The sequence below is a fragment of the Monocercomonoides exilis genome (assembly GCF_001643675.1).
Source record: "Monocercomonoides exilis strain PA203 chromosome Unknown scaffold70-226867, whole genome shotgun sequence".
Lineage (NCBI taxonomy): Eukaryota > Preaxostyla > Oxymonadida > Polymastigidae > Monocercomonoides > Monocercomonoides exilis.
In genome coordinates, this window is record NW_027150615.1 from 153252 (window position 1) to 164852 (window position 11601).

The 11601-nt window shown below is 36.6% G+C and overlaps 5 protein-coding genes across 5 annotated transcripts; 3 read left to right on the top strand and 2 right to left on the bottom strand.

Annotated features, from left to right (window-relative positions):
• Positions 1-1259: 1259 nt before the first annotated feature.
• On the bottom strand, positions 1260-1661 carry MONOS_9601 (uncharacterized protein; the record flags this gene model as incomplete). Its single annotated transcript, XM_067880118.1, has 1 exon — positions 1260-1661. The coding sequence occupies one exon, from the start codon at positions 1659-1661 to the stop codon at positions 1260-1262; it is 402 nt and encodes a 133-aa protein (XP_067718858.1).
• Positions 1662-2774: 1113 nt separating this feature from the next.
• MONOS_9602 (uncharacterized protein) lies at positions 2775-3157 on the top strand (the record flags this gene model as incomplete). Its single annotated transcript, XM_067880119.1, has 2 exons — positions 2775-2782; positions 2845-3157. 2 exons carry the CDS (start codon positions 2775-2777, stop codon positions 3155-3157), a joined length of 321 nt encoding a protein of 106 aa, XP_067718859.1.
• A 1916-nt stretch (positions 3158-5073) lies between these two features.
• Positions 5074-6865, top strand: MONOS_9603 (uncharacterized protein). Its single transcript, XM_067880120.1, has 4 exons — positions 5074-5153; positions 5290-5317; positions 5386-5879; positions 5939-6865. Exons 1-4 carry the CDS (start codon positions 5151-5153, stop codon positions 6704-6706), a joined length of 1293 nt encoding a protein of 430 aa, XP_067718860.1. The 5' UTR covers positions 5074-5150; the 3' UTR covers positions 6707-6865.
• A 365-nt stretch (positions 6866-7230) lies between these two features.
• Positions 7231-8745, bottom strand: MONOS_9604 (uncharacterized protein; the record flags this gene model as incomplete). Its single annotated transcript, XM_067880121.1, has 4 exons — positions 8635-8745; positions 8458-8528; positions 7883-8373; positions 7231-7815 (listed from the first exon to the last, which is right to left on the bottom strand). Exons 2-4 carry the CDS (start codon positions 8525-8527, stop codon positions 7231-7233), a joined length of 1146 nt encoding a protein of 381 aa, XP_067718861.1. The 5' UTR covers position 8528; positions 8635-8745.
• A 2007-nt stretch (positions 8746-10752) lies between these two features.
• MONOS_9607 (uncharacterized protein) lies at positions 10753-11385 on the top strand (the record flags this gene model as incomplete). The annotated part of the gene is made up of 1 exon (XM_067880122.1): positions 10753-11385. The coding sequence occupies one exon, from the start codon at positions 10753-10755 to the stop codon at positions 11383-11385; it is 633 nt and encodes a 210-aa protein (XP_067718862.1).
• Between the last annotated feature and the right edge of the window lie 216 nt (positions 11386-11601).

Consider the following 11601-nt stretch of genomic DNA (forward strand, 5'->3'; position numbering starts at 1 on the left):
AAAGAATAATTGTGTGGTTTTATGTTTTCATGTGGAGTTTTCAGTTATTTATTTTTGTTGAAATTGTTTGAAACACTTCTTTTTGAGAGAGTTGAAGAATTGATTTATTTATTCGCTTGTGCATTCCCTGATGAGAATCCCAGGCCTCTGCACGTCATTCAGTATTCGCAAATTATTTTTCAATGTTTTTGTGAAAATTCTGACTTTTATTTCTTCATTTGTGTTTTTTCGTAATTTTCAGAATGTTGGAAGTGAAAAGAGATTTTTCGTTCATGAATAACTAACCTCAATTGAAATATTATTTCTAAGATTTCACTATTTGCATTTGTTCTGTTCTGTTTTGTGCGATTCTGATCAAAGATTAGCAGTTGAAATGGTTTTTTCCAGATTTTAAAAAAACTGTCAATTTTTTGATAAAACTTTTTTCGTTGCTTATTGCTCATCACACATTTGTATATTCATGTAACTCTTTCACATTTGTAACTCAATAGTTTATATTTCAAATTCATTTCATGCTTTCATTCACCCAATTTGTTTTTTTGGTTAAATTTTTTTCACAATTCAAACAAATGATAAAATATTGTTTTAAAGAAATTAGAAAAAAAAACTTTGTCAGCAAGCAAACAGATTCCAATTGCCTTTTTTGAGATCCAGGAGATGAGTGATTATCAATTACCAAGCTTCAATCTCCCCCAAAACAATCTTTCAAATAAATCCAATTTGATTCAACTTCCAATTTTAACTGGAGATAAAGAAGCCTGTGGCTTGGTTCAATACAAACGAAATACACTCTGATATTGCTTGATTTTCCTTTTTTCAAAAAAAGATTAAAATCGAACGTCACAATTTTGGTGATTTTTTCTTTTTTCTCATTTAATAAAAATCATAAATCATAAAGAACAAAATATTATCAAAGTTAAAAAAATAACTAACAATGATTAAAAGAAAGAATTGCTTTGCGACTTCTTTTGAAACAATATTTATTTAACTAAAAATGTATTTATTGTTTAAATTTATTTTTGGTTTTAAAAAATAAGCAAGCAACTCGTTTTCTTTTGTTCATTCCTCTCAAAAAGCAACACCAAATCACCATTCCAGCTTTGCGGCTCAGCTACAACAGCAAACAGAGCACAGAATTATGAAACAGCAAATGCAACCAAGAACATCAACTGTCTCATTTATACTCCATGCTCCAAAAGAACTTGTATGGAATCTTCTGCGAATACACTTCGTTCTTCTTTTGTTTCATCGTTGATATGTTATTCTTCCTTAATATCATCTTCCTCCTCCACCTCCCCTGCCCTCTCCCTCTCTCTCACCAACTGCACCATGACCAACATCAACTCAGAACAGTTCAGCCAACAGGCTGCCACCAATGGCGGATGCATCTCATTCGCCTCATCTGTCCCTGCCAACTCGTTTTCAGTAAGTGACACAAATATCTCCACCTGCTCTGTGAGCGAGGATACAAGTTCTGGAGGAAGAGGCGGTGCTCTCATGATCGAGTTCAATGAAGGCTCACAAGTGTCAGAATCCTCCTTTTCCATCACCAATATTGTGTTTTCAGCCAACAAGGCCAGCGTCGGAAGAGATGTGTATTTTGTGCGTGAATCATTTGTCGCTTCTGTGAAGGAACCCTTGTTCGCCTTCATGACAAGCATCACTCAGAAAGACAACTCGATTGTTGGACATGACAGAACAGAAGCATTCGGTGATTGGGATGTCGATTTGTTTCTATTTCTCTACGAGAATGCAGCTGACAATGAATACGTGGATAGTCATCTTGGCATCAAAGCAATGTATTGCTGGCTATCAAAGATGCACTGCAAGAGCACACTCAATGCAGAGGGTCTTCTGAAGAAGGTGCAGATCATTAGACAGAAATCATTTCATGAGCTGACTTGTCGGTGAAAATATGTGCAAACGAAGGCAAAGTCGAGAAATGTTGTGGAGATAATGCTCAAGAAGTAAGAAATGGCTTAGATGTGCATTTGATGGAATTTACATTGCTTGTCGGGCATTTATTCTCTTGTTTCATTGAATATTCCAGAAATATGCCTTTTCAAATATATAAGTTTCCCTCATCGTTTCATCTTCTCCGACATATTGAAGGCGTGTGACGTTGTGTAACCTGCCGAACGCTATTTTTGAGCTCATCCATTTCACAAAGGGATTGCTCAAATGCTCTTTCTTTCTGCCCTGTAATTCTTTCAATCTCAAAATGAAAAGGCCAGGATTGACCCCCTTTTTTGATTGCATCCCTTCTGATAGGCCTTTTTGAGCTCAAAATGACTCGTTTCATTGGCACGTCACTTTTGCTGAATTTCTGTAAGCGAACGAATATTTCTTTGCGATTCGTTAAAGAAATGAAAGATGAGGCCTGAAGATGAATTTGGGGGAAGTTGAATGAAATGATAAAAACATTATAATTTTTGTTGATCATTGAAGAAGTTAAAATGAAATGAAATGAATTTGCCAAAAGGATATTTCATCTTCAGAATTGTGAATGAAAAGTTTCAAGAAGGCTCATTCATCCATTTATCAGAAGAGTCGAAGAAAAGCGAATAAAACAAGTTTTTGATCTATTTGTTTAAGCCTCTCATTGAATGGCAAAAGCACATCAAAGTGCTGAGGTTCCAATTCAATTCCAAGTGTGCGAAAATATCATAAAAGAAGAAGAAGAAGAAGAATTAATGTTATTTATAGAAGAAGGAGTGAAATGTGCTGAATATAGCTGTCGGAGAAATGGAAGCTTGAAGATTTCATTTCTCCGAATGAAAATGTTCTAATAAGCTTATTTTGGTATTTATGGGAAGATGATGACAGATGAAAAGAAACTAATAGCAAAGAAGAAGAAGACGATGATGAAGAGCAAGAAGAAGACGACGACGACGAAGAGGAAGAAGAAGAGGAAGAGGAAGAGGAAGAGGAAGAAGAAGAAGAATATAAAGTTAGAGAAGATGAAAAGGAAGAGGAAGAGGAAGAGGAAGAGGAAGAGGAAGAGGAAGAGGAAGAGGAAGAGGAAGAGGAAGAGGAAGAGGAAGATGATGATGAGAAAGAGGAAGAGGAAGAAGAAGAAGAAGAGGAAGAGGAAGAGGAAGAGGAAGAAGAAGAAGAAGAAGAAGAAGAAGAAGAGGAAGAAGAAGATGATGTTTAGGCTTGTGTTGATCGATCTGAATGAATTGCAAACAGGTCTTTTATTTTAATTAATTCCTTCATTCAAAATACTTCCTCAGTTTCTCTCTCTCTCTCTCTCTCTCTCTCTTTCTTTCTTTCTTTCTTTCTTTCTTTCTTTCTTTCTTTCTTTCTTTCTCTCTCTCTCTCTCTCTCTCTCTCTCTCTCTCTCTCTCTCTCTCTCTCTCTCTCTCTCTCTCTCTCTCTCTCTCTTTCTTTCTTTCTTTCTTTCTTTCTTTCTTTCTTTCTTTCTTTCTTTCTTTCTTTCTTTCTTTCTTTCTTTCTTTCTTTCTTTCTTTCTTTCTTTCTTTCTTTCTTTCTTTCTTTCTTTCTTTCTTTCTTTCTTTGTGCCATTCCCATCCAAAAATAGAATTCGAACAGAATAGCATTCACCTTGTTTCCCCTTTCAAACACACCACATCCCCTCCCCATCTCTTCATCAAACTCTTCTTTTCTCTTCTCAAAACGAGCAGCCACATATTCAGCATCCAACAACACTTCCAATTTATTTCCAGCACTTGAGACACAATTCTGTTGCATTCTATTTGTTGCATGGCAATTGTTTGTTGGCTCATCAGAACTCACTCAAAACTTGATTCTGTTGAATTTGCATTTGCAACATCTGCAGATGTTCAGATGGAATGAATGAAGCTGTTTCGAAGAAGAGATGAAAATCGTCATGATGATTTTGGCGCGTTGCTTCACCACCACAAACTTGTTTGTTGGACGGAGTGCAACAATTGCAGAAGCAGAAAAGTGAAATGGAAGAAGAAGAAGATGATGATGAGGTTTGTATTGAAAATGAAATGAAATGATCAAGATGAATTCTTCAAAGTCTGCTGAATAGCAAAGGCGAAGATAAAAACTCATCTGAAGAAATTGAAGGCACAATGGGCAGATTTGAATTTCATAACAGACAACTGCAGCAACTGATAAGAGATCCATTCCGTTTTGCAACACGAGAATATGATGGTAATTCAAACAACAAATTCTCAAAAACGAAGAATGCATTCTTTCCATCGGCCAAGTTATAATATCGTCAATGAAGAGATCGGAGGAGAAGGAGAAGAAAACTCATTGCTCACAAAATGCTGCATAAAATGGATTGTATCTGAGAATGAAGCTCGCAGAAATAAAAACTGTTGGTTGGAATGGAAAAAAGATTAAAAAAATACGCAAAAATAAAAGATTTCACATTGATTATAAAAATTCCGTCAAAAGTTCACGCCTGTCCTTTCTGTCGCAAAAGTAGAAGATTGTCCAATCACTGATGCTGCCATTCTCCTTTTCCATTGTTTCCCAGTGCTCCTTTCTCCATCATCATTTTTATTCCTTAAATATCCATCTTTCTATGTTTTCATCCATTTTTTTCCTGAAAAAAATATTCCCGAATTTTATTCTTTTCCAGTGCTGTCCAATTGTTGGCATTCTTCTTCGATTTCCCTTCTCGTACAAATGCTTTGAAATTGAATTTATTTTCATCCACTGTTCAAGTTGAATTCAACAAACTGCAATTCATATGTGCTGATTGCATCTCGCCATCCAGCACTCTTCTGATGTTCTCCTCAGAAAAACAAATGAATTGGCCATTTTTAAAATTAATCAGATTCTTGGACTCTGAAAAGATGATTTATAAAAGAATCTTCTAAACAAACAGGAACGATAAAAGATGCATACATGCAAATATTTTGATTTTAAAAAAAACGTTGAATTTCCTTCAATGATGCTTTTCATAAAAATTGTCTCCCCCAATTCCATCATCAATTCCCCTCCGTCGCTGTCTCGTGCAGCCTCTCAAAATAATATCGCTCATTCCGTAGTAAATATCCGCTCACCGATCTCTCATTTCAACAAGGAATATTTTTGTTTTCACAGATCAAATGATCTGAATATCCATTACTGCAAACAAGAAAAACATTTATCGTTTTTTCTTTCTTTCTTTGCAACGCCTTGCCAAATAATACCAACAACATTGAATGGTATAATAACTTATATTTTTATGGTTGTTTTGAGTTTATATTTTGCGCCAATTTCTTTTATCCAATGATATCTGAATTCAAATCAAATGATGAATTTTCGTTGTTTTCTGTCTGCAATGCGCTTTCAAAAATGCAGGCAACAAGTGTTACCAATAGGTTTAATGGTTTGCATTCATTGTTGCATTTGAATTCTTGATAGTTGCGATTTTATTTTTATTTTTATTTTTTGAAGAATTGTTTTCTGAGCTTGAAGATTGCAATGAGGAAGAGCAGAAACAGAAAATCGAAGAAATGAATGGATTGATGGAAGAAATGGATAAAGAAGAATTAAAATCAGTTTTTACAAAAGAACTGTTCAATAATATACTCAAAATGATTGAAGAAGAGAAACTGATGATGGGAAATGCAATCTTGCTGTTGAAGCACATGGGTTATTGCAACATGCTATTAAACATGATGTGTTTAAGCTTTTTTTATTCTTCGTTGAAGAGAAGATTTGAGAAGATGGTTGCTGAAGAAGATGAGAAAAAGGAAGGAAAGGATGAAAAGCTAATTACTGATCTTAGTGAATGCATCTTATTATTTGGAGGGTTAACATCAATGGAATTGAGTTCTATTTTCGTGCCATGTCTGCTGAAAGTTGCATTGAAAAAGGAGGAAAACGAGGAGACTCAAAAAGAAGTGGAAATAGCACTTTTGGCGTTTAGTTGCATTCAATTATATTGTGTTTGAACATTTCGATTTTAATTTTTAAGTTATTGATATTTTTTCTTATTTTTGAACAGAATATTAAAAGAGATCTTTTCCTGAACGAGATCAAAGAAATCATCCAATATCATGAAAAGCATCACAATTTGACACGACTTGCCTTTCAGTCTGTTTGGCAGTTTTTGATTATTCTTTCGTTCAGCACTAATTACATTGTAGACGTTATTATGGATGAGATGAATTTTGTGAGAGAGACAAAAAGAGAACTGGAAGAATTGACAAAGTGTGTTGATTGGAAGAGAGAGAAAGAAGAGGAAATAAAAGGAAAAGGGAGGAAAGATGAACTTGTTTTGAAAAGATGGCTGCGAATTTTTGAACCTTTCTTTGCTCAATGCGGATTATGGAATAAAGAATGCTCAGGGATTATTGAAAGCATTGTTCAGGTATTTCTAGTATCAAGAGATTTTGATAGTGACATAGGCAAGGAATGCATTCGACTATTTGAAGCAGCAGCTGAAAATAGAGTTGTGAAACTTGATTCCTTGTTGAAAAGTGGTGCCATTGATGCTGCTTTGGAGGAGATTCCAAAATCAACAATCAAAGGCAAAATGACATATTATTGCTTGAAATTTTTTATTGGAATTTCAAGGCGATTGAAAATAAAAGAGATTGATGAAATGGAAAAAGCGAAAAGAAAGACAATCAAAATGGAGATATTTGACAAGTTGGAAGAAGAAGGATACGAAGATGTCATCATAAGTTTTCGTGGAATATTTGGTTTTCTTAGTGAAAATTTTCTTAAAAGATTATCTTTGAATATATCTGATTATTTTGTGAATACCTGAGGAAATGAAATGCTTTGTATTTTGTAACTCAAACTTTTCATTTTTCTTTCCTCCCTTTTTTTTAGCTTCATTTATTATTTTCACTCAAACAATTGAACCGTTTGATTGAAATTCTCTGTGGGGACCTGATCGATCCAAAAAAGTTGAACCTTCAAAAAATGATTAACTCTTGTTTTCTCCTTTTTTCTTTTTTAATTATTATTGTAATAATTATATTATGATTCAGTTCCATTTCAAAGAAGTTTTAAAAAAATCTTTAAATAAATATTCAATTGTTTTCTATTATGTGAATTGTTGAAAGCAGAAAAAGAAAAATTATGAGTTACAAAATACAAAGCCTTTCGTTTTCTCAAGTTCAAAAAAAGAACGTGCGAATTATTCAAAGATGAATGAATATAGCATCAGTAGCATTATAAAATCTATTCGTTTTTTGAAAGCTTGTAATGATATCTTCGAATCCCTCTTCTTCTTGCTTTTTAACCACATTCCTTTTCAAGCATTTTTTTTTCGCTTCTTCCATTTCATCATCCTCCTTTTCTTTCAACCGCATTGAAATCAAATGAAAAAAAAAAAATAAATTCAAGTGTCATTCTTCTATTCAATGTTGGCCGCAGAATCTCCTCCAAAGCAGCATCAATGGCACCACTTTTCAGCAAGACATCAAGTTTCACAGCTCTATTTTTTGTAATTGCATAAAATAATAAAATGTATTCCTTGCATATTTCACTGTGATTATCTCTCGATGCTCGAAGCACATCAACAATGCGGCTGATAAGTCCAGCATATTCTTCATTCCACAAATGGCATGAGTAGAGGTAATAACAAATTGAGTCGATCCATCTCAAAATAATATCCATTGTTTTCCTTTCTGTTTTCCTCATCTCTTCTTCTTTCTTCTTCCAATCCACACTCTCCGACAACTCTTCCAGTTCTTTTGTCGCCTCTCTTGCAAAATGCAGCTCATTCACCATCTCTTCTTCCAAACTGTTTTTTGGTAACCTGTTTATCAAATACTCCCAAGCACAGTGATAGGAAAGATGCGTCAGGTTGTGATGTTCTTGATGATGTTGGATGATTTCTTTGATTTCGTTCAAATACATTTCTTCTGGCTGTTTCAAACAGAAAAAATCGAAAGAAAAATCAATGGCTTCAAAAATGAAATAGAAATGCTCATACAATATATCCAACATTGGTCAATGCGAGCAAAACCATCTCCACTTCTTTTTGTGTTTTCTCATCTTCCTCTTTCTTCAACGCAACTTTCAGAAGACAAGGAACACATATTGGATATAGATCCGAAGATAAACGGTTGTCGAGTAAAAGATAACATTCAATAAGGTTAATAAAAAGCTTTTCGTTATTTCCTTCTTTCTTCTTATCTTCTTTAATAATCATCTCCCTAAATCTTCTGCTTAATGAAGAACAGAAAAAGTTCTCTCTGCATATGCATTTCAAAATTTTGTAATATCCTATGTGCTTCAATAGCAAGATTGCATTTCCCATCGTCAGTTTCTCTTCTTTAATCATTTGATCGATTTTATTGAACATGTCTATTGTGTAAACATGTTCAAGTTCCTCTGTATTCATTTCATCAAACAATCTGTTCATTTCTTCAATTTTCTCTTTTTGTTCCGAAACGCTACAGCTTTTCAATTCATCAAGCAATTCTCAAAAATAAAAAAAAAATATTTTCCCCAAATGAAAAAATCATTGAGCCTTCAAAAAAAAAAAACCATGAAAAATGAACAAACTTGAAAACTTTTCCTTTGGGGCCATCTCTCGATCTCCGTCTTCGGTTCTGCCATCAATGAATTGTTCCATTCTGTTTATTTAAAGTGCAATCCATTCGCAACGAATATACCCAACAATTAAGCAAAATCAAATAAATATAAAACATCGATGATGATCCAACAAATTGAGAAGGATACAGATTTAATCCCAATTGTTTTGCTTTATTAATAAAGATTTGGAAACGATTTCTATGAAAGCAGCCTGATTGGCTGAGCGAGGCAAGAAATGGCAGTTTTTTGTTTCTTGCTGATCAAACCAACAAATATTCATCAAAAACAAATGGAGAATTGTTGTTCGATTCGTGATGCTCCATGAAATTGATTTCTTCCCCTTTTGGAACAGAATTTATTCACGATACAGAAATGGAACTTGATGGGAGAGGACAGCTGCAATCAAGCAAAAGGATTGAGAAGAAGAGTTTCATGACTTTTTTGAGTTATTGACTATTTTGTCGAAAACCAAAGAACAGCCAATGTTTGTATTCCTGAAGGGCCTCGTTGGTTGTGCTATTTTACAGATTCTGATTTCATTGAAAAGGATTGAAGTGATTGCTGAAGACAAAAGAAGAGAAAAATGCCAAAATCGAAATGGATAAAACAAGCAAAAAATCATTTCCAATTCTTTACAAAATAAACCAAACGAATGGCAGAAGAACAAGGTTGAATGGCTTAATTGCAAAAGCATCATGGGCCGTCAAAAAATGGATTATTTGAAGCAAAATCTATCAAAATTGGTTTCACTGACCAAGCTGCCTGGCTTTGCGCTTGATAAGAGTTCTGCAATGCGTTTTGTTCATCCTTTTCTATTCGAATGGTTGAGCATTATTGGCAGCAAAATACATTTGCTTTCGGATGAAAAGAGATTGGAAAAGGAGTTTTTTGGAGACGACTCTGTTGCCAAGGAGCAATGAAAAAAATGCAAATATAGTTATTCTTCTTCTTTAGAGACCAAAAGCATTATCGTTATGGATATGGAAGGAATTGGCCGACATTTCAGTTTCTGCTCCATCAGAATGAAGATGAATGGCAAACTCTTTTGTTTTCTCAAGGAAGATGCTCTTGTGGAAATGAGGCATTCATCAGGCTATTCAGAAACTCTCCCTTTTTGCTTCAGCAATATCAGCGTGATGCAAGAGCATTATAGAATGAAAGGACCTCTTTTCGAATGTCTCAACAATCCATCATTTTTGTATCAACATCATTTTCAGATGAAAAGTTTCCTTCTTTTCTGCATTTGAGCTGCTTCGTGATGAACACCTTGCAGGCATCGAAAACAACAACATTCAAAAATTCTTCTTCTTCTTCATCGTCTTCATCGTCTTCTTCTTCTTCTCCTCCTTTTAATTCTTCTCCTCCTTCTTCTCCTTATTCTTCTCCTTCTCCGCATTCACCTTCTTCCTCTTCTTCTTCCTCTTCATCTCCTCACAATAAAATAAAATAAAATAAATAAAAAGAATACCCAATTCCATCTGTTTCCGTAGCTCGAGAACAGCGAGCTTTCACAGTTGGTCGATCTTTCTGATCCGAATGTGGATGTTGTGTTTGTGTCGCCTGCGGAGATTCTGGCAGAAGATGTAGAGTATCTCAAAAAGCTTCTTATTGCTGGGGCAGTGCAGCATTCGTCTCTTCTCTCAGCACTTTCGTCTTCTTCGCCATCTTCACTTGAACAGCATGTGGGTTATGTTGGCTGTTCCGGAGGTGAAGAAGCAAAGAGAAGAAGGCAGCAGGAGATGATGAACCATTTTCATCTTCATCTTCATCTTCATCATCAGCACCTACAATTGACCCTTCAGATGCCTCGGCGGCGGAGGCGTCAAACAAGTCCGCTGGAGCGATGGACTACATCGAGAGGCGGCTGGAGTGTATGAAAATTACAGACAGTCGTAACTGAGGAAGCAACAGACGCTTCGAGGGATATGTTGTGGCGTGACATAGCTTGTTGCATTGTATGGGGGTGTTGTGTGTGCATACGATGTGGCGCTTTCTGCGATGCTTTCGGTTCCGCTGGTGGCACAGCTTCCGTCGCTTGCAGTGTAAGTTGGCACGAAGTCGGGGAGCAAGCGGATCTTTACAGAGGCAGATGTGAATGCGCTCCCATTGATCTGCGATCTGTTTGACCCTTCACTGCAGATATGGTGATCTCTGCAGTCGAGGCATGTGGAGGTGAAGCTGGACGAGGAAGTGATGGGGCGAGGGATTGCAGCGTGTGAAGTGGGGGAGATTGTGGAGAAGTAAATTGAGGCGGCGGGGCTGAGGATGGAGGATGTGGTTCTGTCACCAGCAGCGATTGCGCTGGCGGTGCTGGAGGAGCGGGAAGAGTCAGAGGAAGGAGAAAAGGGAGGCAAAGAGGGAGAAGAAGAGGGAGAAGAAGATGGAGGCAAAGATGGAGGGAGAGAGGGAGGTGATGGGAATGAGGAGAAAGGCGGGTATCCGACAGCGCACAGAGAGTTTGTGGAGAGAATCAAAGAGAACCAGGGGAAACTGGAAGAAGCGATGGCGCCGTTAATTGTGGAGGCGCTTGGGCTGAGTGTGCTGAGGTTTGTGAAGGCAGAGGTTGAGATGGGCGCAGACAAGCAGCATTCAGTTGAACCAGAAGTGTGCAGTTCTTCTCCATCTGATGGCATCCAACAGGAGAACAGGAGAGCAGAAGAAGAAGCAGCAGATGGGTCTTTGGGCATAACTTCAGATGGAAGTTCAGATGAATTGGAGAGAAATGAGGAACAGGTGGAAATGTCTGCGAATGGTTTGGAGATGAATGAGGAGTCAGGGAGAGAGGGTAGTTCGAATGATTTGGAGAAGGAAGAAGAAGAAGAAGAAACAAGACAATTATGCACATTATCTGCAACCATCTTTCAACATCAATGGAGCACCCATTGGATCAGCCTATGAAAAAACGCGGACAATTTGTCAGAGCCGACGACTCTCACAACCTCCTCACCCGTCCTCTCCCCAGCATTTGACTGCCTGATTTGAACAAACTCTTTTTCTATATTGAATCTATCATCACATGTTGAATGTACTGATCACTCTCGCTCTCCTCACTTCTGAATGCCTCCCCTTCTCCAAGCCCGTCAGCTGCGTCTCTACATCAAACACAGCACCAAA